Genomic DNA, 25,840 nt, shown 5'->3' with positions numbered 1-25,840 from the left:
AATCAGATTCTTGGCAAAATCAACTTAACTTAAACTGCTACTTACTTACTCTTCCCACGTATTAGGCTTAGGTCAGGTACACCGGGGTAGGCGTATTTTAGAAGCACTAGTTGAGTACGTTAGTCAATGTATATATGTATGTATATATTTTATCCATTTTAAAGTATCTTATGTCTAAGAAACCATATCAATGCTTTTACAGTACTATTTCATAATACTCTTTTTACTGTACGCACTTTACTTTATACTAAGTATTGCAATAATGGCAATTCATTTCTCTTGCATGAGAAAGAAGACTGTTCAATAAATAACACCTTTTTATTGAAAACGCCAGTCTCTCTTTTCTCTGCACTCTGGTGAAACTAAGTATGCACAATGACTGAGTGAAATAGCTGTCTATTGTTTTCACACGACTCTAGAGATACACTCTTATTCTGAGAGAGCAAAGTTGTCATGTTATATGGTTGTCAGGAGCTAATCCCTTCTTGTTTATCCAGGGAGGTTAAACTCCTCCTCGTTTATTCGAGAAAGTTTCTAGTGACCTCTGAGCTAGCTGGCAAACCTTAAGTCTAATATAGTCAGTAGAGACCTAGTCAACCTCAGTCCTACGTCTACACTGCTGAGTATAATATTCCAATGCGCAGAGCCTATTGGGAATATAGGAACTACACTACACTTCCAAAGACACTCTACTTAAGGTGTTGTCGGTCACTCTACTTAAGGTGTTGTCGGTGCTACCATTAACCTGGTCTGACCATTATGCTGTCCCTCTTTTGCTGGATGGACACCACTTTCAAGTGAATCCCAAATGTCATTCTACTAGGAATTGGAAGGGGCTGCGAGAAGAAACTCTCCTTCAAACTCTGAATGATTGTAACTGGACAAACCATTATGACGCCAACTTAGTGGCAGCTAAATCTGCGTCGTGGCTAATGTCAGCTGTTGATCTTGTTTCACCCATTAAGGAGAATATGTATATATCTGGAATTTGTAAAGCGTGAATTAATCACCCCCAGGGGTCTCAAGGCGCTGGAGGAAAGTGGGGGAGATTACGTGAGCTATTGCCATGAGTCACAGGGTGCTGAGCTGCCACCGGGGATCAAACCGGGAGCCCCGTGATCTGTAGTTAACCGCTCTGGCCGCTGCACTACCCATTTCATTCGAAGGAAGTTACCTACCTCCCCATGATTCTCTGAGAAGCTCAGAGTTTTAAGACTGGCCTGTTGGTGCCAAGAAAGGGTATGACGTAAATGCTATGGCCTGCATGATGAACATCTTTATAGGACCGTTATTGTAGAATATTAAGCAGTTATCAAACAACAAAAAAACATGCTTCTTCACTTACAAACTAAAGTCTGGCAAATCTTCAAGCGGACTCTAATTAATCTGATCATTCTGCTCTCTACCCCACCTCCCTCCACCAGCATAGGAGGTACCCAAGAATTCTGTAATAGACTGGCGAGCTTTTTTCAGTCCAAAATTCTAAATATCTTTAGAGAATGGGATTCACTTAACACAGACTCTGGTATTCAATTTGTGAGAATGTGCATGTGGAGAATTCCTTTTTAGAGCCTGGAGAATCAAGTGTCAATCTGATAGTAGGACTTTCGAGTTTTTCTTCTTTGAGTCCTGACCTAGTTGAGGTTTATCTCCTCATTCTGAAGGTGGGCTCTCCCTATGGACCATGGCCTCCTAAAGTCCTGTAGCTGGTTGCCAAGACAGTTGCTCCTCAGTTGACAATTACGATCAATAAATCTATCAGCTCTTGAATTCACCTTCATCTGTGGAAAAGAGCAGCTGTTAATACTCTTTTAAAACAAAACAAACTTGGATACTACAGATCTGAGACATGATACGCCCATCTCTCTTCTGCCTACTCTGTCTAAAATCTTGGAGAAGCACCTCAGTTTACAACTGGTGGCTTATTTGGCGGAGTATGAGCTGCTTGATCCCTCTCAATTTCGTTTCAGAACCAGCCATGGGACAGAAACTACTTTAGTATCGGCTGTCGATAATATCCATTTGGTGGTTGATGCTGCCCAGGCTGCCACACTGATCCTTTTGGATCTCTCCTCAGCCTTCTATACCATTTCTCCTGTTTTGCTGGTGGACCAGCTGTGGAACCTGGGGTTTCTGGGTCAGTATTAGATCTGGTAACTTCCTTCTTGAAGGATAGAGCCCAAATGGTTATCATGAACCTATTCAGTTCTGATCCCATCCTTCTGCCAATGCGGGGTGCCTCAGGGTTCCTCCCTCAGCCTGATTCTTTTTAATCTTTACGTCTCCCCACTGGCTAAGTTGATGTGGTCCTTTGAGCTGCTGGCCCTATCCAATGCTGATGACACACACATTTTCGTGTCTATCACCAAGAACTGGAGGCCACGGCTGCCAACTTTAAGAAATGTATGCAGGCAGTAGTGACTTGGATGGGTAACAACTATTTCAGACTGAATAGGGGCAAGACTGACGTCACAATCTTTGGCAACCAGCCCTCCATCTGGAATAGTTCCAGATGTCAGAAACACATGGGGTATTGCCAATCCTGGCAAACTCTGCCAAAAATATTGGCGTTCTAGTGGATACCAAGATATTGTTTGACCTTCAGGTTAACCGTACAGTATCCACTTGTTTCTGGATTATAAATACCCTGAGGAAGGGTTTCCATTTTTCTCTCTGGAAGCCTGCAAGCTGGTAGTTCTGGCCTTGATCTGCTCTAGGCTAGACTACTGCAGTGCACTCTATTTGGGTATCAATAAATCAGCAACTGCTAAACTACAGTTAATATAAAATGTGGCCGCAAGACTAATACATGAAATTCCTAAATACCAAAGCATCTCAGCAGGGATCTCCAATTTCATTGGCTACCTGTTAACAAGCACATTATCTTTAAGGTCTTCTGCTTTGTTCATAGGGTGGTGAAAAATGTCAGTCCCTAAGGACTGACTAAAATGTTCCAGAGATATACCCCCACTAGACATCTTCGCTCATCTAGCTACAACTTTGTAGTTGTGCCTAAATTTAGGAAGACCAGGTGGCGGTAGGCTTTTTCAGTGGCTGCATCAAAACTTTGGAATTCTCTTCAATGCAGTATCAGAGATCTTCAGGAACACAACAGTTTTATGAAGACCTGGCGTTTCACTCTTTAATTCCTGGTCAGTGATTGTCTTAAGGATAGTAGCTTTTTCCTCTGTCTTTCTCTCTGCAGCTCTCCCTTGTTTAGTGCCTTGATACCCTATGGTATTTGTGCGCTTTATAAATCTACGCCATTTTATTCATTTCACTTCATGTCAATGGATGAAGGGGCTCACCCAATTAAGCTAGTGGTTAAAAGGATGCAAAACCAAAGCCTGCTTGTGGTGATTGAAAAAGAAGGTAAGCTTTGTGAGACCAAAAATCAGACACTGTACACATCAGCTAGATTTCCATTTGATGCTGGCAACTGAGCAGTGACTAAATACTGTATGGCTTAATTCTCATGGCAGTAATCATGCAGAGAATGTTTGCAAAACCACTAACAACAGAGCTGTTGCAGCAAAGAAGATTACCGTGTAAGCCTTTGTACAGTTATTTCACATTATTTCTTAGAATACAATTTAATTGCTTGCACCTTACACACATGGCTTTTTATTATTCAGACATCTGTTTGAATGATTTAATCACACCTCACATTCCTGGCAGTTTGGTTCTAACAAACTTTTACTTTTGCAAACGCTCACAACAAAAACAAGTAGGACGAGAGGTACTGCCGTTATTCTTAAACCAGATTCCTTTCTACTCTGCAGCACCTGCAGCCATTGTCTCTCTGACGCCACGCTGTTTCTTCTTCCATGCAGGACTACGCCGTCTCCACAGTCCCAGTGCAAGACTATCTGCACCTGAAGAGCTTCTGCAGCATGGCCGGACCCGACCTGATTGCGATTGGCTCGAGCGACGCCGCTCAGAAGGCCCTCAAGGTAACATGAAGGGCTGCATGCACCTCCTCGCGGCGCCTCTGACATTGCTAATGGCTCGTGGGAGGTAGGACGTGTTCCGAATGGAATCTTCGGAATGTTTCACCAGCATTTAAAGAGGAAAGGTCACTGAGGCCGGCTGCTGTGTTCTCTGAAATGTTATTTACTTTTTACAATTAAGGTCATAAAAATCAATTTCCCATACCATTATCGTCCCAGAGGATAACATAAAACAGTTTCGTAAAGGACTTTTCTTGAAAAGCTTGGTTCCAATTGTGTACTTTTCAGGAGTTTCGACTATAACGTGTTGCGTTGCTGTTGTGAATGGCAACGTTTGCAGCTTGCTTCATTATTTTTGTGTTTGTCTGGAACTTGCTGTGCGTGATTTATAGTGTCGTGTAATGCGCTGCTATTAACGACGTCCAGACAGTGTGTTCTTTGCTCTTTGAACTTTTGCGTGCATTAACACATGAACATAGAATAGGGGTAGCAGATCAGTGCTTAATCTGTAAACCAATACGGGCCTTTAATAAAGGATTGTGTGCCCTTCTGTCACACAAGGTGACTCAAGGGCAAGGCGAGACTCGAGGGACATGTACTATGCCACGAAGAGCCACCTTGCGTGGCGTAGTTAATCTAGTGTAATGCAGTGCAAATCACTGCTTTGCTTTGCTCTGCCCTAGGAAGGTGTTCCATGGGTGGAGCGTGGTTATTGCACACATCCACCCATGGAATTTGGCACATTCCCAGATATACTGCAAGTAGTACACATGGGACTGTGCAACAAAGGTATGCCTTCCCAGGCAAGGCACAGCTAGGGAAAATAACTTTATTTCTCCTTGTTTTTTCCTCACTCTACATGTGCTGTATTTTGCAGCATACATAGAAAGTGAAAAACGCCACTAAGGATTCTTTCTTTGCAGGAAGGTGTCCCTTCCTGCACAAAAACAATCCTGCCTGCAGCGATGACACGCTTGCACCGTGGATATGTTCTTTTTAGTATCTGGAACTAGTCCTCTGTGTTGTTTTTAAACTCGATCATGTCCCACAGGCTCTTAAATTCTTGGGCAAAGTTTCCATTTGAGAATAATTCAAAAGTATACCATGATATATATACATATACAAAATGAAATTATTGAAATCAATGTCCAGTGTTTGAGATATCTTAAGATGTTTACCAAAACTATTGACTCAGCACAACTACTTGTATCACTTATGACAATTAGTAAGTCCAATCAAAGTATCAACATCAGTATATCACATAATGCAGTGACTTCATCTTCTTCATTAGTGGAATTCACTTCTTTATTCTAATCTTTTAACATTATCTTCCTGTGTCTGGTTATAGCCAATGTGTTTCATTCAAAAGGACTTCTTCAGAGCTTTATAATATGTTCCCACTTTATGGCACAAAGAAGATACGGTTTCAAGAAGGTTGTACAGCGAGAGATGTTACATCTTCCAGTATTTCATCTACCCGGCCTGAAATATTGACCTATTATAACAACGTTCCTTTCAGTCCGTGGTGGTTGGAGAAGGCCCGTATGTGAATCAAAATATGAGGCGTTTGGTCCTGTAAGTCCCAGCTACTGCTCCACCAGTCCCACAAGTGATTGCACCAATGACTTCAATCTTCCATCCAATTTACCTTACTTCAGGCAGGATTCTTCTGATCTAATGAGCATGGTCGCTCTCGGCATCACTTTAATTGATTTCAAATGGATGAGCTGTTGTAATCGGTTGATATTTAGGGCTGGGTAGACGAAACGCATTGGCTACGACCAGAGACAAGAAGATGATTTTAAATGATTATCAATAAAGAAGTGATTTCCACTACTGATGAAGATGGAGTCTGTGCATTATGTGATATACTAATGTTAATACTTTGAATGGACTTACTAACTGTCATAAGCAATACAAGTAGTTGGGCTGAGTGAATAGTTTTGTTAATTCTGTAAGTAGCATATCCTGGTTGAAGGCTAAGAGACTTGGCCTTTCTGACTCATGTTCAAGAATCAAGTTTTAATATTTTCCCGCTGGAGGGAAAGGTGCTTAGTGTTGCTGCCTCAGTCTCTTTTTGTAAATTACATATCTGATGACGGGTTTGCTTTTCGTTCGTTGTTTTTTTTTAATTATTCCTTCATTTTAGTATTTTAACAGTGGGTTACAATCAAGCAAACAAGCGTTTGGCAACACCAATAGCTCAGTACTAGGATTACAAGGCACAATTGACATGTTTTCCTAGTGCTTGTTTCTTGTAAAAATAAGACCATCCTCAACCCAGTCCCATACCCTAATATGTAATTATGTGATGAACGTATCCTGTGGACACTTATAGTAATAAGCTATGAGGAACTTTACTTGTAGAGGAATCCCAAGGCTCAAATATGAAATGCACTGCAATGTACTGTTCAACATGTATTTGTAGAAGCCAGGCAGAGTAAATACAGAATACATTCAGAAGGTATTTTTTCGCAATGTACTAAATCCATAAGACACTTTTTATTAGAAGAAGTGTGTACCTGTAGGGTTATATTCTAAAATTAGCAATATTTATATTATTTCTGCGAAGGATAAAGATCAATACCAAAGTAGGACTCTGGGGCTTGGATGTCATACACTATCCATGTTAGTAAAACATTTTAAGGTGCATTGTTTTCTTTATTAAGAAGCCAGTGTATTTTTAATGCCATCAAGATCAATTCGATCAATATTTCGCTGTCAAAGAAGGTAATAATATTGTCACTGAACTTGTGATACAAGTTTTCTTTAATCAGATAATATCCCCAAAAATTGGATTTTTTTTCTGCATGATTTGCCTTTCATGGCACAATATTTAGTTAGCCCTGCCTCATAATTGGGCTCCATATGGCCCTGATAAAACCCGCTAGTCAGCATGTCAGTATGGTCTGCTGTAAGGAAAGATGTGTAAACAGTTTAATCAGTATGGTAGAGTGGCCTAATCTGAAGAGCTGAGGCCATGATACCAAAGTCTCAACAAAGTAACGTTAGTTCCAAAGAATAATGGAATCAGGGGCCATATTTACTATGGTTTTGCGCTGAGGCTTGTACTATGCATTATGACACAATGTGCTACATAGCCAAAACGGACTGACGAGGAGCTTTAAATCCCAAAATCTATTTTGCACTGAAAGTCAACACTTGTGCTGAGCAGGGGCAGTGAGAGCCAACAATCATGCCAATTTACATTCGATTTTGAAATACACAATTCAATTCTTGTGTGGCACATTTGCAATCAGGGACTCAGGGTCCAGGTTAGATGTATAGGGGCAACGCCCATATACATCTAACTTGGACCACGAGACCCTGATTGTAAACGTTTACATTCCACGAGTCCCTTATTGTAAACGTGCCACACAAGAATTGAATTGTGTATTTCAAAATTGAATGTAATTTGCTTTGGAATTATAAGAATGTGGCCAGGTAGAAAAGAGACTGAGAATTCTTGATCAGTCTAATGAATGAACATTTTTAACTATTCCCTTTACCACATTGTCTGAATTCTATTCACCCTTCCCACACCAGAGCACTCCATTTTCATAATGGCGATATTTAGTAAAATGGCATTGATGATGATATTGCAAGGTAACTTGTTAAATCTGATTCTGCGCTGTTTGTCATGCACCACTCGCATGAAAATCCGTAAGTCTAAGCCCGAGTTCATTATAGAGTCAACATCTGTTATACTTAATGTAAAAGATCATGTATAAAGAGTTCTGAAGTGTACACAGTTACACTGTAAAATCCAGAGAGAAAATGGATCTGTCTAATTCTACTTACAAAGCAAGTGAAGTATGTACCCCTACACAACCACTCAGCTCCATTGGCAACCCCTTTATACACTTAGGGCCTGATTTAGATCTTGGCAATTGGTTAATCCATCACAGCAGTGACAGATATCCTGTCTGCTGAAATATAAATCTCACAGGATATAAGGGGATTTAAATTCGGGTAATGGCATTTCCATCACCTTTGTGGTGGAGTAAACCGTCCGCCAAGATCTATCTCAGTCCCTTAGTCCTAAATTTAAGTCAAAATATATATTTCTTTAGAAATCGCCTCTGATCAATCTGGCAGGGCAAGGAGTCAAGCCAGGGTAAGAAACATTTCAAAACCTACTGTTCACACAAGCACACACTAAAGAAAGACCCTTCCTGTGCTGCGCATCTGCCTGCACAGCCCTCCCTGCACTGCCCCCGGTAATTTTTCCAACAGTAGCGATGTTTAGGTAGGCATTGTAGTGCAAGCTTCAAAATGTCTGTCAGCAAAAAAAAGGCAGCACAAAGTCCAGATACTATGAAAGCACCCGGAGACATTCTTGAGTTACATCTCTCCAAGACAATGCTGACCTCTTCCTCTAGCTATCTGAAGTTGAACATGACGTAGGAGGAGAGTATGCGGCCAGTCATCAGGACAACCCATCACAGATTTGTAAAGTTTCTGATTAGTGGCATCATTCCTAATCTCCCCAATCTGAGACAGTGGCGCAAAGTAACTGCATGCTTTGGAGTTTTGGAATTCTGATCCAGAAAGGCTAAATGCCTTTAACTCGAGGATGAAGGAAGTAATAAAAAGCATGTAATAATCAACCGACCGGGGTGGGAGCAGATAAGGATCCGAATGACAGCTTCCTGGGTCTTCCTGGAACGAATGGCAGCAAATATGCCGAACGCAGGTGATTATAGTCTACGTGCCTTCTTTATCTAGTCAGTCAGTCGAGCAAAGCTTGTGACATGCCCACTGCTTAACTGAAAGCAGGAAGATGTGAAGGGGTATCACAGCGCATTTCAGTCTGTGCCTGATTGGATATTTCAGTCTTGCAAACGCCCCACTGTGCTGCTTGACCAGCAACTTACCTGATGTTTAGCTCTGCGTTCCCTGCTATAGGTAGGTACCACTGCTCAAAGCCAAGATAGGTCCAGTAATTTGTGGACACACTTCTATGGACGGGTCCTCTTTGGGTAAGTCAGAAAGTTAGCAATTTCAATGTTACCTGTAACAGCTGCTGTAAGAAATGTGCGATAAATACTTGGAAAATTAATTACGGCACCTACTAAGGGTTGTGATTTCGCTAAAGAACTACAAATACCATAATGCTTAGCCTGCATACGCCCACTGAGGCGGAACTTTAAAAGCAAGTATAACCACCGCTGAGCCGGTTATTTTCATTGTGGAACCAGTGACCAAGGTTATTCACTCGAAACGCTTATGGCGAAAACATGAGGATGTGCAAAGCTCAGAGGATACTTTGTAATCTGCTGCCTGCCTAAATAAGAGGATAGAATCCACGACGTGTGTGGCTCATTCGCTTTTTGAGCGCTTCATTTGGAATATATATATATATATATATATATATATATATATATATATATATATATATATATATATATATATATATATATATACCCTCTGATGTTTTTACAAACGACAAGGCGAGGTGGGCTAGGTATATATTTCTCCTAGGAAATGCAATTGCAAAGGGAACAGCAGTCCCGGAATTATGGAAGGGAGCAACTATTATACCCATATATAAAAAAGGAGATCAGTCCCTTCCGGCCAATTATAGGCCGATAAGCTTGATTGCCACTATCCAAAAAGTGGTGGGGAGAATGGTGGTAAACAGGCTAATGGACTGGGTGGATGAGGAAAATGCCCTGTCCCCATATCAGGCTGGATTCCGGCGGGCAACACGCACCGTCGATCAGGTGTTTCGTTTTGCTCTGCTGCAGTGGGGGACGGTGGTGCTTGGCGAGGGCAGCCTGTATGTCGCTTTTGTTGACTTGCGGGCTGCCTTCGACCTGGTCCCAAGGAGAAAGCTCTGGGCAGTTCTGAGTGATATAGGCCTTCCAGCCGAGTTGCTCACCCTGATAATGAGGCTACATGAATGTAACTTCGCCAAAGTCCAGTGGGGCACGAATCATCTGCCGATTTCCCAATTGGACGCGGAGTACGACAGGGGTGTGCTATGGCCCCCCTGCTTTTTTCCCTATTTATTAACGGAATTGTGGCTAGGATGCTGGATGCCAGTGTCGATGCACCTTCGTTGGCGGGCGTCAGGGTTCCGATCCTGATGTTCGCCGATGATACGTTGATCTTATCTAAAACACCGGCAGGCTTGCAGCGAGCCTTAAACATCTTTGATCTCTTCTGTGGGGAACATGGCCTGGAAGTTAACGTGGGTAAGACCAAGCTGATGGCCTTCTCATCTAAGCGTAGACCCCGGCCCAAAATACTTTTGAATAACTGTGAGTTAGAGGCTGTTCTGTATTTACATATTTAGGGGTGCAGATAGCAAATAATCTAAAATGGTCCAAACATGTGGAAATGGCGGTCTTGAGGCATCAACAGATTTCGGGGGCACTCCGGGTGGAACATAAAAAGTCAAAATCAAAGCCCATAAAACCAGTCCTAGCAGTATATGACGCCAAGGCTATTGGGTCTGCTCTATATGGGGCGGAGCTATGGGGCTTCAATAGGCTTCTCCCTCTGCAGATATCGGAGAATAGGTTCCTAAGGGGAATCACAGGTCTCCCCCAGAGTACACCACTGATCCCGCTTGGTCTTGATCTAGGGAGAAGATCAGTTAGTGACCGAGCGCGATTGCGCCCGATCCTTTACTGGAGACGCCTCTGGACTACCCCGGAGATAAGGCACTACGCAGAGGGGTTCCTTGCCATAATCAAAGCTGACACCTTCCACAAAATAGTGTGGTTAAAAAATCTTAGAGCAGCTTTAGGGGACCTCGGCCTCTCTAATCTATGTGACAATCGATCTGGAGAACCCTTTCCAAGTAAAAATACAATCAAAAGTTTATATTGGGGGAAATCAGAGTCGGGGGCAAGATGGCCGCTATGCTGCTGTAGAGAGCAGTCGCACTCACTCCTTCTCCTGGACCCATGGATTATGAGGCTGGATGTATGAGTAAAATATGCTGAGTTTCCGAAGATTTTTCTGCATTAAAGGAGGTACTAAAGGAGCTACTGGTATCAAGGTATTGCAGAAGGTGATTACAACCCTGAGACTCTATTATGGTGAACATTTTAAGAAAGCGCTCGCTCATGGTATCACTACAGTTTTAAGGATGTCGCAACGCACTGGTGCAATCCCAAAATCCACGCTGAGCAAACGAGCCACAGCAGCTACTATACCAAGCAACGCTGCCCAAAAGATGCAGGCTAAAAAAGGAGAGAAATCTACGAAAGAAAAGGAAAAGGCCGAGTCTAAGGCCGAGTCTAAAGCAGCGTTACAAGCGGCACAAGCGGGAACTCCTGGAGCCAAAGGACAGGCACAACAACAGAGGCGCTCTCAATCGGACAGCGGAGCGCCAAAACATACGAGCACTGTACCTGCCTCCAGTAGAGATCTGCGGCAGTCCACTGTCACGGAGGCATTTGCGGGGAGAAGCCAGCCTTCAATTGTGGTCACTGGATGCACCTCAGAGCCAAACACGAAGGCAAACGCGGAAACTGTTCTCGCCGACCGCGAGGACGCAAGCGCGGCGGTTGCTAGGCAACCGGGGTTGCAGACGTGTACGCCTCAAGCGGGAGCCGCGCAGAGAGAGGAGATTACTGCGAAGGCTGGCGAGGACGTGAACAGAGGCGGAGATGCTGATACAGAGACGACGAACAGTACCGGTAAGCTTAGCAATGGGCAGCTGAAGGAGTCGGTGCTGATAAGAATGTCATGGCACAGTCTAACTGGGGAAGTATGAAAAGCTTAGAGAGCCGCACAACAAAGGGGGCTAAAGGAAGGAGAGTACGTTCCCCGGAGGTGGAAAAATTTTACTCAGTGACTGAGGGCTCAGATTCTTCTCTGTTGGGGTCAGAGGAGGAGGGCACTACCACAGATCTCTCATCAGGAACCGAGTCAGAAGGATCCCTCTCTAGTGAACATAGAAGCAAGGAAACACAAAAGAAAAGAAGAAGAACTATGATAAGGCGAGAAAGAGATATAGACAGAGCAGCGTCAAGCACAAATAGAAAGCTGCTCTGGGACTATGGTAGCACCGCCAAAATGTATCAGGAACAAGACTTGGGTGACGCACCTGAGAGCTACCCCTTAAATGCTTCTCAAGACGCAACTGATATTCCACCTCAAGCGACTTTGGATGGAATGTTCTCCATGCTGAAACAAATGCACCTAGAGGCTCGCTTAGAAAGCAGAAGAGCGAGACAAGACACTAAGAAAATACAAGCGAGCATTAGGAAAATGAATAGGAAATATGTGGAGGTGGAAGGCAGGGTGGAACAAGTTGAAGAGAGAACTGGAAGACTGGAGGATGAAGTCACAGACTGGCAGAATGTAAGAACAGAGCAAGGAAAGGTGATTGAGGACTTACAGTGGAAGCTGGAAGATTTCGAGAACCGCCAAAGGCGGAACAACCTACGCTTTTTGGGCCTAGAGGAAGGACTGGAAGGGAAGGACCCAAGGGGGTTTATGATTAAATTACTAAAAGACGCATACCCAGAGGCGCAGTGGCAGTGGGAACTTGAAGTACAGAGAGCGCATAGATTCCCACTGATGCAGAAGGGAGGAAGAGGCACTAATCAGAATGGCCTACCCAGGGCAATGTTAGTTTTTTTGGGAATTTCTTGGCTAGGCAGGAAATTATGGAGACTGCGAGACCAGATAGGAAAAAGTCAGTTGAAGGGATTACATTTTTTACTAGGCCTGACTTTTGTCATACGACTGTGGAAAGGAGATGGAAACTCAGGCAGCTTATCACTCCTTTCCAACGCCAGGGTTCTGAAGCATACTTGATGTATCCATCTAAGCTAAAAGTTATCACAGGGGGACGCACCAGAATGTTCTTTTCGGAAATAAAGGCAGGTGAATATCTCGCAGAGATTACAGAGACTCAGAAAGGCAGGAAGAGTAGGGAATCAGAACCAGCATAAGATGCATACGAAGATACCAAGAGTATTGAGTATGTTAATGCGAGTAACTTGGGTGGGAGAAGGAGGCGACACTACAGTAGAGAGCAGCCACACATAGGTCAAGATTGACCTATTTGCCTGTAACAGGGGGGGTTAGCAAGGGGAGAGGGGGCATAGGGGGGCTGAGGGAGGGGGGGTGGGAAGGTGGTGGCGAAGAATTAAGGGTATGTACAGCACAAAGTAAGAAGATATGTAGGCACAAACAGGTGGCAATAAAAAATCTAGAGGAAAGTGATTGTGGGCTTTATTTCAAAACCAAATGGCAATAAGACTTGCTACCATTAACATTTGTGGTCTGAATGATGGCGGGAAAAGGCAGAAAGTAGCGACCATGTGTAGATTATTAAAACTGGATGTTATATGTCTTCAGGAGACACATATGAGAGGAAAAGATAAATATCTTATGGACCAGTTAGGGTATGAAGTTTTAGCACACACACAGCAAGATGTTAAAACAAAAGGAGTGGCCATACTTGCAAAAAAAGGATTTATGTTAGTAAAGAGAAAGAAGGAAGACGCTGAAGGTAGATGGGTAATGGTAGAAGGAGAAACAGCTGGAGGCAGATATGCAATTGTTTCTGTTTATGGCTCGAATGAAGACGATTCTGACTTATTTGATTTTCTAGACACCGAATTGGCACTATGGTCAGAACCAGTAATCTTCTGTAGAGATTTTAATATCAATGGTTTATCAGGGTTGGGTATGACGGGAGGGGGGATGAAGGGAGACCGCAAGAAGAGAACAAGAAGGGCTATTGCTAATTTAATGAATAATAATGCGTTGATAGATGTTTGGTTGGCATATAATCCTACGGGGACAGGTAACACTTTCTACTCTGCTCCCCACAAAAGTATAGCCAGACTGGATTATTTCTTAGTTTCTAGTCCCTTAGTACCAGAAGTGAAAATAGAAACGCTACCTCGAGTCTTCTCAGACCACAACCCACTGGTGTTGACTATCTCCCAGAATTGCAATGCCAGTCACAAAGAATATAATTGGACATTCGAAAGGGGGTTACTCAAAGAAGCTGACTATGTCAGCAGAATGAAGGCATGGATTAGACAATTCTGGGAGGTAAATAAAGGTACGGCAGCTACAGGCATGGTTTGGGACGCATTCAAGTCAGGGGTAAGGGGGGAAACACTGGCTTATACTCTACATAGGAGTAAGAAAGAGAAATTGGAATTAACTAGTAGGCTACAGGATCTAATGAACTTAGAACAACAGCTTATTCAGTCGGTCATAAATCAAGAACCTCTTGAGCAGATCTTATTAGAAATAGAGTTGAAAAAGGCAGAGACTGGTGAAAGATTGGCTAACAAAGCAGCGAGTAATTATTTAGCAAAAAAGGAAAAATGTTACGAATTCAATGAGAGGGTTGGGCATATGTTAGCAGTTCGTACTAGGCAAGACCTGGCAGCCGGGGAAATTAAAGAAATTAAGAATAAAGGGGGGAATGTTGTAACTAAGGTGGAAGATGTGAGGGAGGTGTTTAGGGAGTTCTACTCAGAACTTTATGATCAAGACTTGAGAATTGGGGAGGAGGAGATAGAGGATTACTTGGCTGGCATTCCTCACAAAGAATTGATTTTGGAGGATAAAGAGGCTTTGGAGTTGCCACTAACACTGGGTGAAATACATAATGCGGTAATGAAACTCCCCTCAGGGAAGGCCGCAGGACCTGACCAAATACCGGTGGAATTTTATAGGACTTTCTGGGACACTTTGGGGATTGATATGCTAGAAATTTTAAGGCATGCACAGATGGGGGAAAACATACCACAATCATGGGCCGGCGCAAGTATTATAGTTATTCTGAAAAAGAACAAATCGCATCTGGATCCTGGCTCATATAGGCCAATTACGCTCATGAACGCGGATGCAAAAATATACTCCAAGGCCCTTTCACAAAGGCTTAGCAGGGTAATTGAGGGGCTGGTATACACAACACAGCACGGCTTCATACCGGGTAAAGGGACTACGGAACACACAAGTAGGATGGTTACCATTTTGGACGCTGCGGGTGCTGCAGGAGATCCTGCCTCGGCCATCTTTTTGGATGCAGAGAAGGCCTTTGACAGGGTCTCCTGGAGCTATCTGTGGAAAGTCTTGGAATGGTTTGGGATAGGAACAGGCTATATAAAGGCCATAAAGGCGTTATATTTAGATCCAACAGCTAAGGTGAGGATAAACAGAGGGTATACGGAGGGCATACGCATAAAGCGGGGTACAAGACAGGGTTGCCCGGCCTCACCATTGTTATTCGCTTTATATCTAGATCCCCTTTTGCGAAGATTAGAAGGGAACCCAAATATTCTCCCGATTGGATTATATGGACATGAGTATAAGACTCTTGCATACGCAGATGACGTGGCAGTTGTTACACCAGATCCAGGGTCGGCTATTATAGAAATTGAACAGGAGGCCGCATTCTTTGGCACATTTGCAGGTTATTCATTAAACAAAGGAAAAACACAAATAATAAAAAATAATTGGGTAAACTATCATGATATAAGAACAGCACCCGAAGTTACATACTTAGGGGTGAAGATTACAGCTGATTTAGATAGACTAGTAGAAATCAATATGAGCCCGCTGTTAGAAAAAATTAAAACAAATACAGAAAGAATGAATAATCTACACCTGACCTTAATGGGCCGAATTAACGTTATCAAAATGGTAACATTCCCTAAAGTTTTGTATTTATTTAGATCCATACCCTTTTTTTTGATAACATATGGTTCAACAAGTTGGAAGCGATTCTGAATAAATTTATTTGGGTTAAAGGGAAAACAAGGAGAGCCTATAGACACTTAACTGTAGATAGGGAAAAAGGGGGTTGGGGAGCACCGGATTTCAGGCTTTATTATTGGGCTGCTGCATTACAGTATAGTAGGGTATTAATAGGTGGGGGAGGTTCAGAATATATAGCGGGAACTGATGTAGGATTAGCCAATGTTTATACTACACTATTGGGTGAGGAGGCTGAGAATGGGTTTTTAAATACAACTGACTTCACATATTTTAAACACACGAGATTCAAGACCTTGGAAGCGGCATATAGGGTGTGGAAAGGAGTGGCTAAAAAATTTGGTTTAGGTAGATATAACAATTACACAAGATTGTATACAAACTGCTCACTGCCGAGGGAGATCTTTAAGGATGCCACTATGTATGATTGGTATAATAAGGGCATAGTGAAGATAGGGAATTTGCTGGATAGTCAGGGTAATATGTTACAGTTTGGGTTGCTCAAAACGAAATTTGGATTAGAGCATAATAGTTTTTATAAATATCTTCAAACCAGGAGCTTTCTAACACAAAAACAAGGTGGCACGGCAGGGATGGGACAATGCAAAATTATGGAATATATAGAAACAACTAGTAAATGTACGATAAGACAACTATATGCTGAACTGAAAGAAAACAAAACAGATGAAAGGGCGAAATATTCGCAAAAATGGATGGAAAAACTGGGGTCAGACTCAGAAACCTTTCAGGAGTCATTGGATTTGGGCAGAACAGTGTTATGTTCGGCAACCCTCCAATCACAGCATTTCAAAACAGTGTTCTCACTTTATCATACCCCGGCTAGAATTGCCCAGTGGGGTGGGACGACGGGAACAACATGCCCACGATGCAATGCGAACGGGGCAGACATTGTACATATGTTTTCGCAATGCCCACAACTGTTTACTTTGAAAATGGCCATCGAAGAATTTTTTGATAAAACACTTAGGATTAAGATTAAACTCATAGACGAACTAATTATTTTAGGGGTGGTAGACACGGTAGAAGCTATGCCAGTAGAGTTTATTTTTGTTTCAATTGCAGTGTATCGCATCTGCATAGCAAGGAATTGGCTGAACAAGGCTCCCCCACTATTCTCAGATTGGATTGCCAGCCTTCTCACTATATACAATCTAGAAAAAGCAATATACGAGAGGAAAGGCAGAAGGGCTAAGGCATTAGGCAATACAATATGGCAACCTATCACGAGGTGGAAAAACAGTAGGATAAACCTTAAATAGCACAAGAAAGTGTGATATATAATTATTGCAGCTGTCTGTTTCTTTTCTTCTTTTAGCTGTTCTGAATGCTGTTTTGGGTTGGGTAGCATGTATTTTACATCTGTTTGTTGGATGAATTTTTTATGTTATAAAGTAATGAAATGTATATATAATCACCAGAGAAATTGGAATGTGCTGTAAACATATGTTGGAATATTTGGAAAAATTATTTGAAAATTTAATAAATATATTTAAAAAAAAAAAGTTTATATTGGGATTGGATAGATGGTAAACTTTGGAGTAGAACGAGGTCAGATACAATGGCGGGGCGCTTCCTAGAAATCAAACTGTGTCCTATACTGGAACTATATTGGGACAGTATTACTAACCCAGAGGATAGGAAGCTTTTCTTCCAGTTGAGATCAGGTGCCCTCCCTTTGAGACCATTGACGGGTAGGTGGAGGAGTGTAACTACCTCGTCCTGCCCGGTTTGTGGTGCAATTAAGGAAAGCATAGGTCACTTTTTATTCGTGTGCAAAGCTTATGCCACCCCAAGAAGAGTTTGGCTAGCTCCCGTTTGCAGAAACCTAGGGACATCCAGGGGTGTTGAGGCACTACGAATCATTTGTACCACCACTGATATGCCTATCGTTCTAGGAACAGCAAAGTATCTGGGGTGGAATTGGTCCATTAGACGGAGGACAATCTCTACCAATGTAATATAATTAGGGTATCAAGGGATATTTGTGCAAATGTGCAAATGTACACTACATATTTTATTTTATTGTTTATGTATGTACAAATGTTTTTAAAAAGTCTGTATAAATAAGGAAATGTTTTTAATGTGATGTAATTTAAATGTATGTTTGTGCTGTTATGAGTATATTCCTCGAATAAAGCCTTGAAATTCAAAATATATATATATATATATATATATATATATATATATATATATATATATATATATATATATATATATATATATATATATATATATATATATGTATATATATATATATATATATATATATATGATATATATATATATATATATATATATATGTGTGTGTGTGTATGTGTTATTTTGTACTCTTTAGTAACTTAGGCTCACCTTTATGAATTTGTACTGAACCTAAAGGAAACTGCATCCAAAACTGAACCATCCATAGTGCTAGATTTGGTACAAATTTCTCAAAGGGTTCAACATTTATGAGAGGGTCATCTGACTTATAACCTTTTGAAATAAGATGGGGTATTTTATATATTGATATACACACACACATTAATTCATAGATTCATTCAAGCCCTGGGAGCAGGGTTTTCCTGACTCCACGAAGACTATGGGTTTCACTTCTGAGTTGTGAAATAAATGTGATTTTATACTGCACCATGTGCAGGCATTATATTTCTGCGTATTCGTTTTTTCACATGATGAATGATGCGCGCTCACAAAACCACTGCAGAGCAACTATATATCAGTGAGTTAGAAAGCAAACTTGTATCTGGAAACCGCCTGGACATTTTACAGGAACATGAAAATGATGAACACATGCAATAAACACGAAAAGCCTAAACAATCCTTAGATTGATTCTGGCAACCGTCACAAGACCGAATATAACTTGAAAAATGTGAACTTCTTTTGGTCTAATGTTTATAAAGAAACATTCTCTTCCGTCTCGCATAATTAAACCAGCCAGTCGAAGATGATGTAATAGCATTAACTCATACCGTAGTAAATTGTAGGCGTTGCATATCTTTGGCTGATGGATATTAGTTTTGGTTTAAAAGATATTTGAAAAAATAGCATATTTTAACCTCCGTAAGTACCATAGAGATCTTCTGGCCTGTGACATCTGACAACCGTTATCTTCTATCATACAGAGAAAAAAAGACACAAAATATACACACAAAAACACGCACAAGAAACAGCCCTTCTAGCTCATACAGTGCCACAGTGTGTAGCACAACCATCACTTGCTGGAGTACAAATATCACATGACGGAACACAAGGTATGCTGTAACCACCCTTAGGAGCGGGTTTCCAGCTCGTGTTTGGAGGCTCTGTACAGCTGACGTACATAATGGGCTGTGAAAACCTCCCCAGAACGTCAAATGGCAGTCTCAGAAGTTTTTAGGGCGAGCCTGGGCAGCGCATGCCCTGCTGCGAGGCATTCATTATTGGGTTATGGCTTTGAAGTCCCGCCCACTCTGCCCCTATCTGTCATTGGCTTGTGTCATTGACCTTTGTAAATGCTGGCTTGCAAGTCGTTATTAGGCTTGTCCCTCCTTGGTACCCCTTGTCTGCATTTGTAACCTCCCATGGCATCTGACACTTTTACTTTGGTTGCAACACAGTATTTATTATTTAGTCTGTGAGCACTTGTTTCTTTAATGGATTTCTTCTACTGCAGGCATGATGTGCTTTCCTCACCATGGGGCTTTCACTATCAAGCAGCCCCGGTTAATGGCGGCCGCTTCTTTGAAGTAAAATAGGTCTTGCATTTACAAGAGTTTGAGCTTTTGTCATTGTAAATAACAATAGCTTAAACTCATGTAAATGCGAGACCTATTGCATTTCAAATGTCTGTTTTCTTCCCTAGTAGGGGACGGCATGAGGGTAGTAATGCATGTTAGACCTGGCTCCTTGGCGTGGGTCTCACTTCCATTTTTTGCTGTTGCCTCATGTTTTTTTGCTGGTTATAGATGCTTTGGGCAATGTGCCACTGCTATCCAGTTCTACAGTGCAAGTGCTCCCTATGGTAAATTGGTTTATGGATTAGAGACTCCATGATTGGCTGGTTTGGTTTACTTGTCACACCCTAGTACTGTGCACTGAGTGTGCCCAGGGTTTGTAAATCAAATGCTGTTTGTGGGCTTGCAGTAGTGGTTGTGCCACCCACAGAAGCAGCCTGTAAAATGTGTCTCAGGTCTGCCACTGCAGAGCCTGTGTGCAGTCTGGTACTGCCATGTTGACTGGGCAAGTGCACCCACTTGCCAGTCCCTAAACTTTCCCTCTTCTGCATATTAGTAACCCCTATGGTAGGCCCAGGTGCAGGGTGCATTGTAGGTAAAAGGTAGGACATGCCCTAGTGTGTGTGGCATGTCCTAATAGTGAATTACAGCCATTTTTGTTTTTCACTATTGCAAGGCTACCTGTTCCCGATAGGCCAGAATGGGCAGTTTGATTATAACATTTTATAATCCTAACTGACTCAGGGAACCAGGTAGAAATTCGAGTTTAGTATGCCTGAACTCAGAATGATAAAATACATATTTTAGTGAAGGTGGTTTTAACATTCTGTGTTTGAAAATACCACTTTTAGAAAGTAGGTATTTTCTTGCCTAACTATCCAAGCCTGCCTCTGCTAGGTTGCGTATTCCTTGTCTAGAATATGACTGACAGGGGCTAGGGGATTCCAGGAGACAGGGTCAGTCAGCACAGGGCTGAATAGAGCTATCTGCATGTAGATGGGTGGGAGGAGTGCACCTGGGACCTGAATAGGGCTGTGCCTGCCTTCCACAATGCTGGCTCCACCTCCTGTGGTGCGTCGGTTGTCCCTGGCCCACACTCTCATGGAAAAAAAGGAGTCTTGTCAACAAAGTGCTCCAGGACTGCAGAGAACTGGTTCGGACTGGGTACAGGACCCTCTGCCTTCAGAGGACAAAGGATTTGCTAGTATAAATATTGGGACCTATTCCCAAGAACTTTAGATCACTTTTGGGAAAGAAGAAGAACCTTTGCTGAGGAGAGGAACCAGAGAAACTTATAAGGAGACTATCCCTAAGCTGAGTGCTGTTTGGGGGATTTGCCTGCAGTGGTTGCCTGACTGCCAAAGAAAGGAGAAAGGACTACTTTCAAATCAACTTGTAAAGGATCTCCAAGGGCTTGAGGTAGAGCTTGCCTCCTGCTGAAGTCTCAGGGACAACAGACTTCACCAACCAGCACCCCTGCCTTCCCTTGCTGGGAATTGAAGTGCCTGCTGTTGAGCTGGACCTTCTGAGAGACTGTGTGTCACTGGGATCGCAACTCAAGATGGAGAAGTGTGTCGCCACTGCAGCCGTTGTTGTCGGATCACCGCAGAAGAGTGTCGCCGTCACAGCAGATGCCTTCGCATCACTAGAGAAGCGTGCCGCTGCTGCTGATGGCATCATTGCATCATCCGAAGTGCCTCGCATCACCAGAGAAGAGTGTCACCGTTGCAGCAGATGCCGTCGCGTCACCGGAGAAGCGTGTTGCAGGGTCAGTCGCAGCTCAAAAGATTCGTTGAGTCGCCGCTCGGCCGTTGGGCGTGCACACATCGTGTCGCAATAAGAAGAAGACGCCATTTTGTTTCATTGCACTGGATCTTGATCGCATCACGGCGCTGCTGGACGCATCGCCACAGAAGCACAGTAAGAAACCGACGCATCACCTCCCCACGCAGAGAAGAACCAACGCATCTCCTACCCAGCATTAGGGACCAGATGCATCACCGTTCTTGCGTGTAAGGAACCAACGCATCACCTTCCCTGCAACACTTTTGTTGTATAGCGTTACCCATCAAAAGGTACATTGAACTCAAAATGTCGCATTTTACATCTAAAGAGAACTAAGCTATTTCTACCATTTTTACGTACAGTATTGTGGATTTATGTTCGTGGTCTTGTTTTAAGTCTATATGAAAATGCTTATTTTTGGACTATAACTTGTGTGGCGTCCATCTGTGGTGTTGTCACTGGGTTACTGTACGTGTTCACAAATGCTTTACACACTGCCTCTGAGATAAGCCTGCCTGCTTGTGCCAAGCTACCACGGGGGTGAGCAGGGGTTATTTGAGGAGTGTACCCCCTTACCCTGACTTGACGCAAGGGTCCCTATTTGGTCAAAGGTACTTACCTCTGCCAACTAGAGACCCCCAAATCTAATATTGGTGGTCAGCAGTGAGGATTCCGGACTTGCATTTGTGACTCATATACAGTGATGGGTGAACACTACTAGTGAATGCAGACCAAATGCGACCACATACATTTTGGTAGATTGTTTTTCCTGGGATTTTCTATTTTTACTAAGAACTGCCAAGTTTAACCACCATGGATAAAGCAGCATGTATAGCATCTGTTGATTTTGATTGGGAAGAGGAGAAACTAGAATGCTACAATGTGAAACAGCTGAAGCACTTCTGCAGGAGATTTAAAGTTGCTATGACCGGTCTCTCCAAGAAGGAGGAGTTCCAAAAGGCGCTGAGGTCCTGGGTCGAAGCAAGGAATACACCAGAATAAGGAGAGGACTGAAAATGCAGAGGAGCAGCTGGAAGGGCCATTGGGTCTGGGGGAGGAGAGCAACTTCCCCAGTAGGTAGCAGTGTTTCTGCCAAGGGCCTGTCACCAGAAGAGCTGGAGGACAGGCAGGAGTGTAGGATGCATGAGACGGAGCTGACCAAGCTCAAGTTGAGAATTGGAGTTGCAAACTAGGAAATTGGACCTAGAGGAAAAGAGGATGCACCTGGATCATGAAAAAAGTTTGAGGGAGATGGTGTTGAAAGCCAGGAGCTTAGAAATTTCTCCCGCTGGTGGCAGCACACCATCAATGCCTGTGGAAGCTAGGGTGTATATTCCTAAGGATGTGGTTAAAGAGTTTTATAAGAATGATGACATTGGGCAGTGGTTCAAGGCCTATGAGGTAGCCATGTCCTCACACCGGGTCCGCGAGAAGGATTGGAGAGCGGGGTTGTGGGGATCGTTCCGTAGTGAGGCGCGATACATTGTTAGACTTGCCTTCTGAAGTTCATAATTCTTATAGCCATGTGAAAGAAGCATTGATGTCCAGGTATGGGTTGACTCCTGAATTGTACAGACAGAGGTTTAGAAATTGCAAGAAGATGGAGTCAAGCACATGGGTAGAATATGTAACTTTCTTTTGCAGAGCATTGAATGGTTAGGTAAAGGGTAGCAAAGTGAATGATTTTGATGGGCTCTTTGATTTAATTGCATGAGAGCACTTGTCAAGTAATTGTTTTCCAGAACTATGCCAGCACCTTATTCATAGCAGGCTGACTGACCCTAGGAAGCCTGTTAAGGAGGAGGACCGCTGGGGGAGTACCTTGGTCCACCAAGGTCACGTGGGAGACTCCCCCAACAGTGGGCAGGGTCCGCAGCAGAAGAGTGGGGGGACAAGGGTAAACAGAGGCAGTTCCAGAAAGGGCCCCAAAGTAATCCCCAAGGGAACCAAGGGAAGGGTTCCCAGCCTCCCCCTGAGAAGGAGCCCGGGGCCCCAACAGGTAGGCCTGTTCACAGGGGACCCCTAAGGTGCTTCAAGTATGGTGAAGTAGGCCATAAGTCTGTTGATCCCCAATGCCCACAGTTTTGAAAGACAGCACCAACTGGTGCTCCACCCCGGCAGATTGCGAGTGTAGGCTTGGGGGAGGAGATGGGTGCCCATGGTGGGTAGGGTCCCACAGAGATGTCCCTTGTCTCTTTAGGAGACTGTGAGGTGGTCCCCAGGACCCAACTGCCTGATGACACTACAACATACAGGCAGTAGTTGACCATCAATGGCCATAGAGTGGAGACTCTTCGAGACACAGGAGCCAGTGTGACAGCTGTCAAGTGTCACCTGGTGTCTGAAGAGCAGGTGGTCCCAATGCATTTTACCCAGTTGTTCCCGCTGACAACACAGAGCCATTGCAAGGTGGCTCAGGTTCCCTTTGAGTGGGGGGTCTCTGAGACTCTTCAAGTAGTGTGAGGCCCACCATGGCTGTTGACTGTTTCTTGGGGAATGATTTGGAGAGATCCCCTTGGGCTAAGGGAGAGTGAAGTGCTCATTTGGAGATGTTGGGCCTGCCTGGGTGGGCGTGTGTGACCACACCATCAATGGAGGCCAATAAGGGTGTTCAAGAGGACCTGGAGCCTGAGAGGGAGGCCCAGGTGCCTGTCTTAAAGAGAAGAGGCAGGGGGACACGGGAAACCGGCCCGAAGTTCCCACGGTCCAGGAGGAGGCAGACCTTGAGGGGGATGCCCTGGAGTCTAGAGGGGAACAAGTAGCTGAACCGGAGGGCCTGCCTGAGCTGACCCATTGGCAACAGGAAGGAGGACCCTCCAGGGAAGAGTTCTGAGCGGAGCAGAAGAAATGCCCTTCTCTTGTGGGTTTGTGGCAGCAGGCTGCAAACCAGGCAGCAGTTGATCAGTCTGGATGATACTGGATCTACTGGGAGAATGGCCTCCTGTATAGTGAGCCTAAGGTTGCTGAGCCTGGTTCATCTCGTGTGCTAGTGGTACCCCAGCGCTTCAGAGCCTTCCTACTGGGGCTGGCTCATGATGTGCCTTTAGCAGGACATTCGGGACAGGACAAGACCTTTGAGAGGCTCGTCACCCACTTTTATTGTCTCCAACTACGCAAGAGTTCAGGCACTCATTGCAGGACCTGTCAGACCTGCCAGACAAGTGGAAAGAGTTGGAGGAAGCAGAAGGCTCCTCTCCAGCCATTCCTTGTGGTCAGCACCCCCTTTGAATGGGTGGGTATTGACATTGTGGATCCACTGGACCCAAAGACAGCCATGGGCAACATGCTCATTCTGGTCTTGGTGGACCATGCCACCTGGTACCCGGAAGACATCCCTCTCAGGACAGTGACGGCCCCTGTGGTGGGATGGGCACTCCAGTGTAGGGTTCCCTAGACAGGTGGTGTCTGGCCCAGGTACTTACTTCATTTCCAAGTATATGAAGTCCCTGTGGCAGGAGTGTGGGATAACTTATAAGTTCCCCCCTCCTTACCACCCCCAAGGCAATGGGTTGGTTGAGACATTCAACCAGACCCTAAAAGGCATGATTATGAGTCTTGAGGAACCTATGAGGCATAAGTGGGACATCCTCTTACCATGCCTGCTCTTTGCATACCGTAAGGGGCCACAGAAATCTCTAGGGTTCAGCCCTTTTGAGCTTCTCTATGGTCAGCCAGTGAGAAGACCTCTGAGTCTGGTCAAAGAAGGCTGGGAGCAATCTCCCAGGAAGCCTCCCCAGGAAGTATATAGCTACATGCTGGCCTTCAGGAACCAGACTAGGCATTTCAGGCAACTCGCTGTGGTGAATCTGGAAGCCAGCCATGAGGAGATAAAACGATGGTACGGCCAGAATGCCACTCTGGTAGAGCTTCAGCCTGGTCAGAAAGTGTAAGTCATGGCCCAGGTGGAGCCTTATGCGCTCCAAGATAAGTGGACCGGACCATTTGAGGTGGTGGGGCGCAAAAGTCCTGTTACCTACTTGGTGGACTTGCAGTCTCCCGGGAACCCCTTGCGAGTCCTGCATGTCCACCGCCTGAAGCCCCGCTTGGAGAGGTCTGAAGTGGGCATGCTGTTAGCGACAGATGCTGGAATGGAGGAGCAGACTGAGCCTCTCCCTGACCTGTCGGCGACAGAGCAAGATGGGTCTGTGGATGGTGTGAACCTCTCTTCCACCCTGACCCCTGAGCAACAGAATGACTTTCACCAGTTGCTGGGACAGTTTTCTGATCTGTTCTCCCTGATTCCCAGTGTCACTGATTGGTGCGTCCATGATGTGGACACTGGAGATAGTCCTCCTGTGAAGCACACAACTTACAGGGTGACTGACAGGGTGAGTGCATGCATCAAGGAGGAGGTCTCCAAGATGCTTGTGTTAGGGGTGATTGAATCCTCTATCAGTCCATGGGCCAGCCCAGTGGTCTACAGCCCCCTACAGCCACTTGCTGAGCACCATGTCACAGCATGCAGACTAGTCACAAGGCTGCACTGCAGCGTTATGATTGGCTTAGTGGAGGGAGCCTGGCTGCCTGATTCCTGTTCCTGGAAGCGGTTCAGGAGAGCAGGAGCACAGAAAATTCGGGTCCCAACCTCGAGGTAAATTTTTTGTGTGCAAATTTCTAAACCCTGGTCCCCCTTGCGTGACACCCCAGCAACACCCACCGCCCCA

The 25,840-nt window shown here is 44.1% G+C and overlaps 1 protein-coding gene across 1 annotated transcript in view; it reads left to right on the top strand.

Annotated features, from left to right (window-relative positions):
• DDAH1 (dimethylarginine dimethylaminohydrolase 1) overlaps positions 1-25,840 on the top strand; it is a 629,612-nt gene that overhangs the window by 441,395 nt on the left and 162,377 nt on the right. The window contains exon 4 of the mRNA XM_086954084.1: positions 3,834-3,953. Within this exon, the coding sequence (XP_086810210.1) occupies positions 3,834-3,953 (120 nt within the window). The remainder of the gene's footprint in view (positions 1-3,833; positions 3,954-25,840) is intronic.

The sequence above is a fragment of the Lissotriton vulgaris genome, chromosome 1_1 (assembly GCF_964263255.1).
Source record: "Lissotriton vulgaris chromosome 1_1, aLisVul1.2, whole genome shotgun sequence".
Taxonomy (NCBI): Eukaryota; Metazoa; Chordata; class Amphibia; order Caudata; family Salamandridae; genus Lissotriton; species Lissotriton vulgaris.
This window is presented reverse-complemented; position numbering and strand designations above follow the sequence as displayed.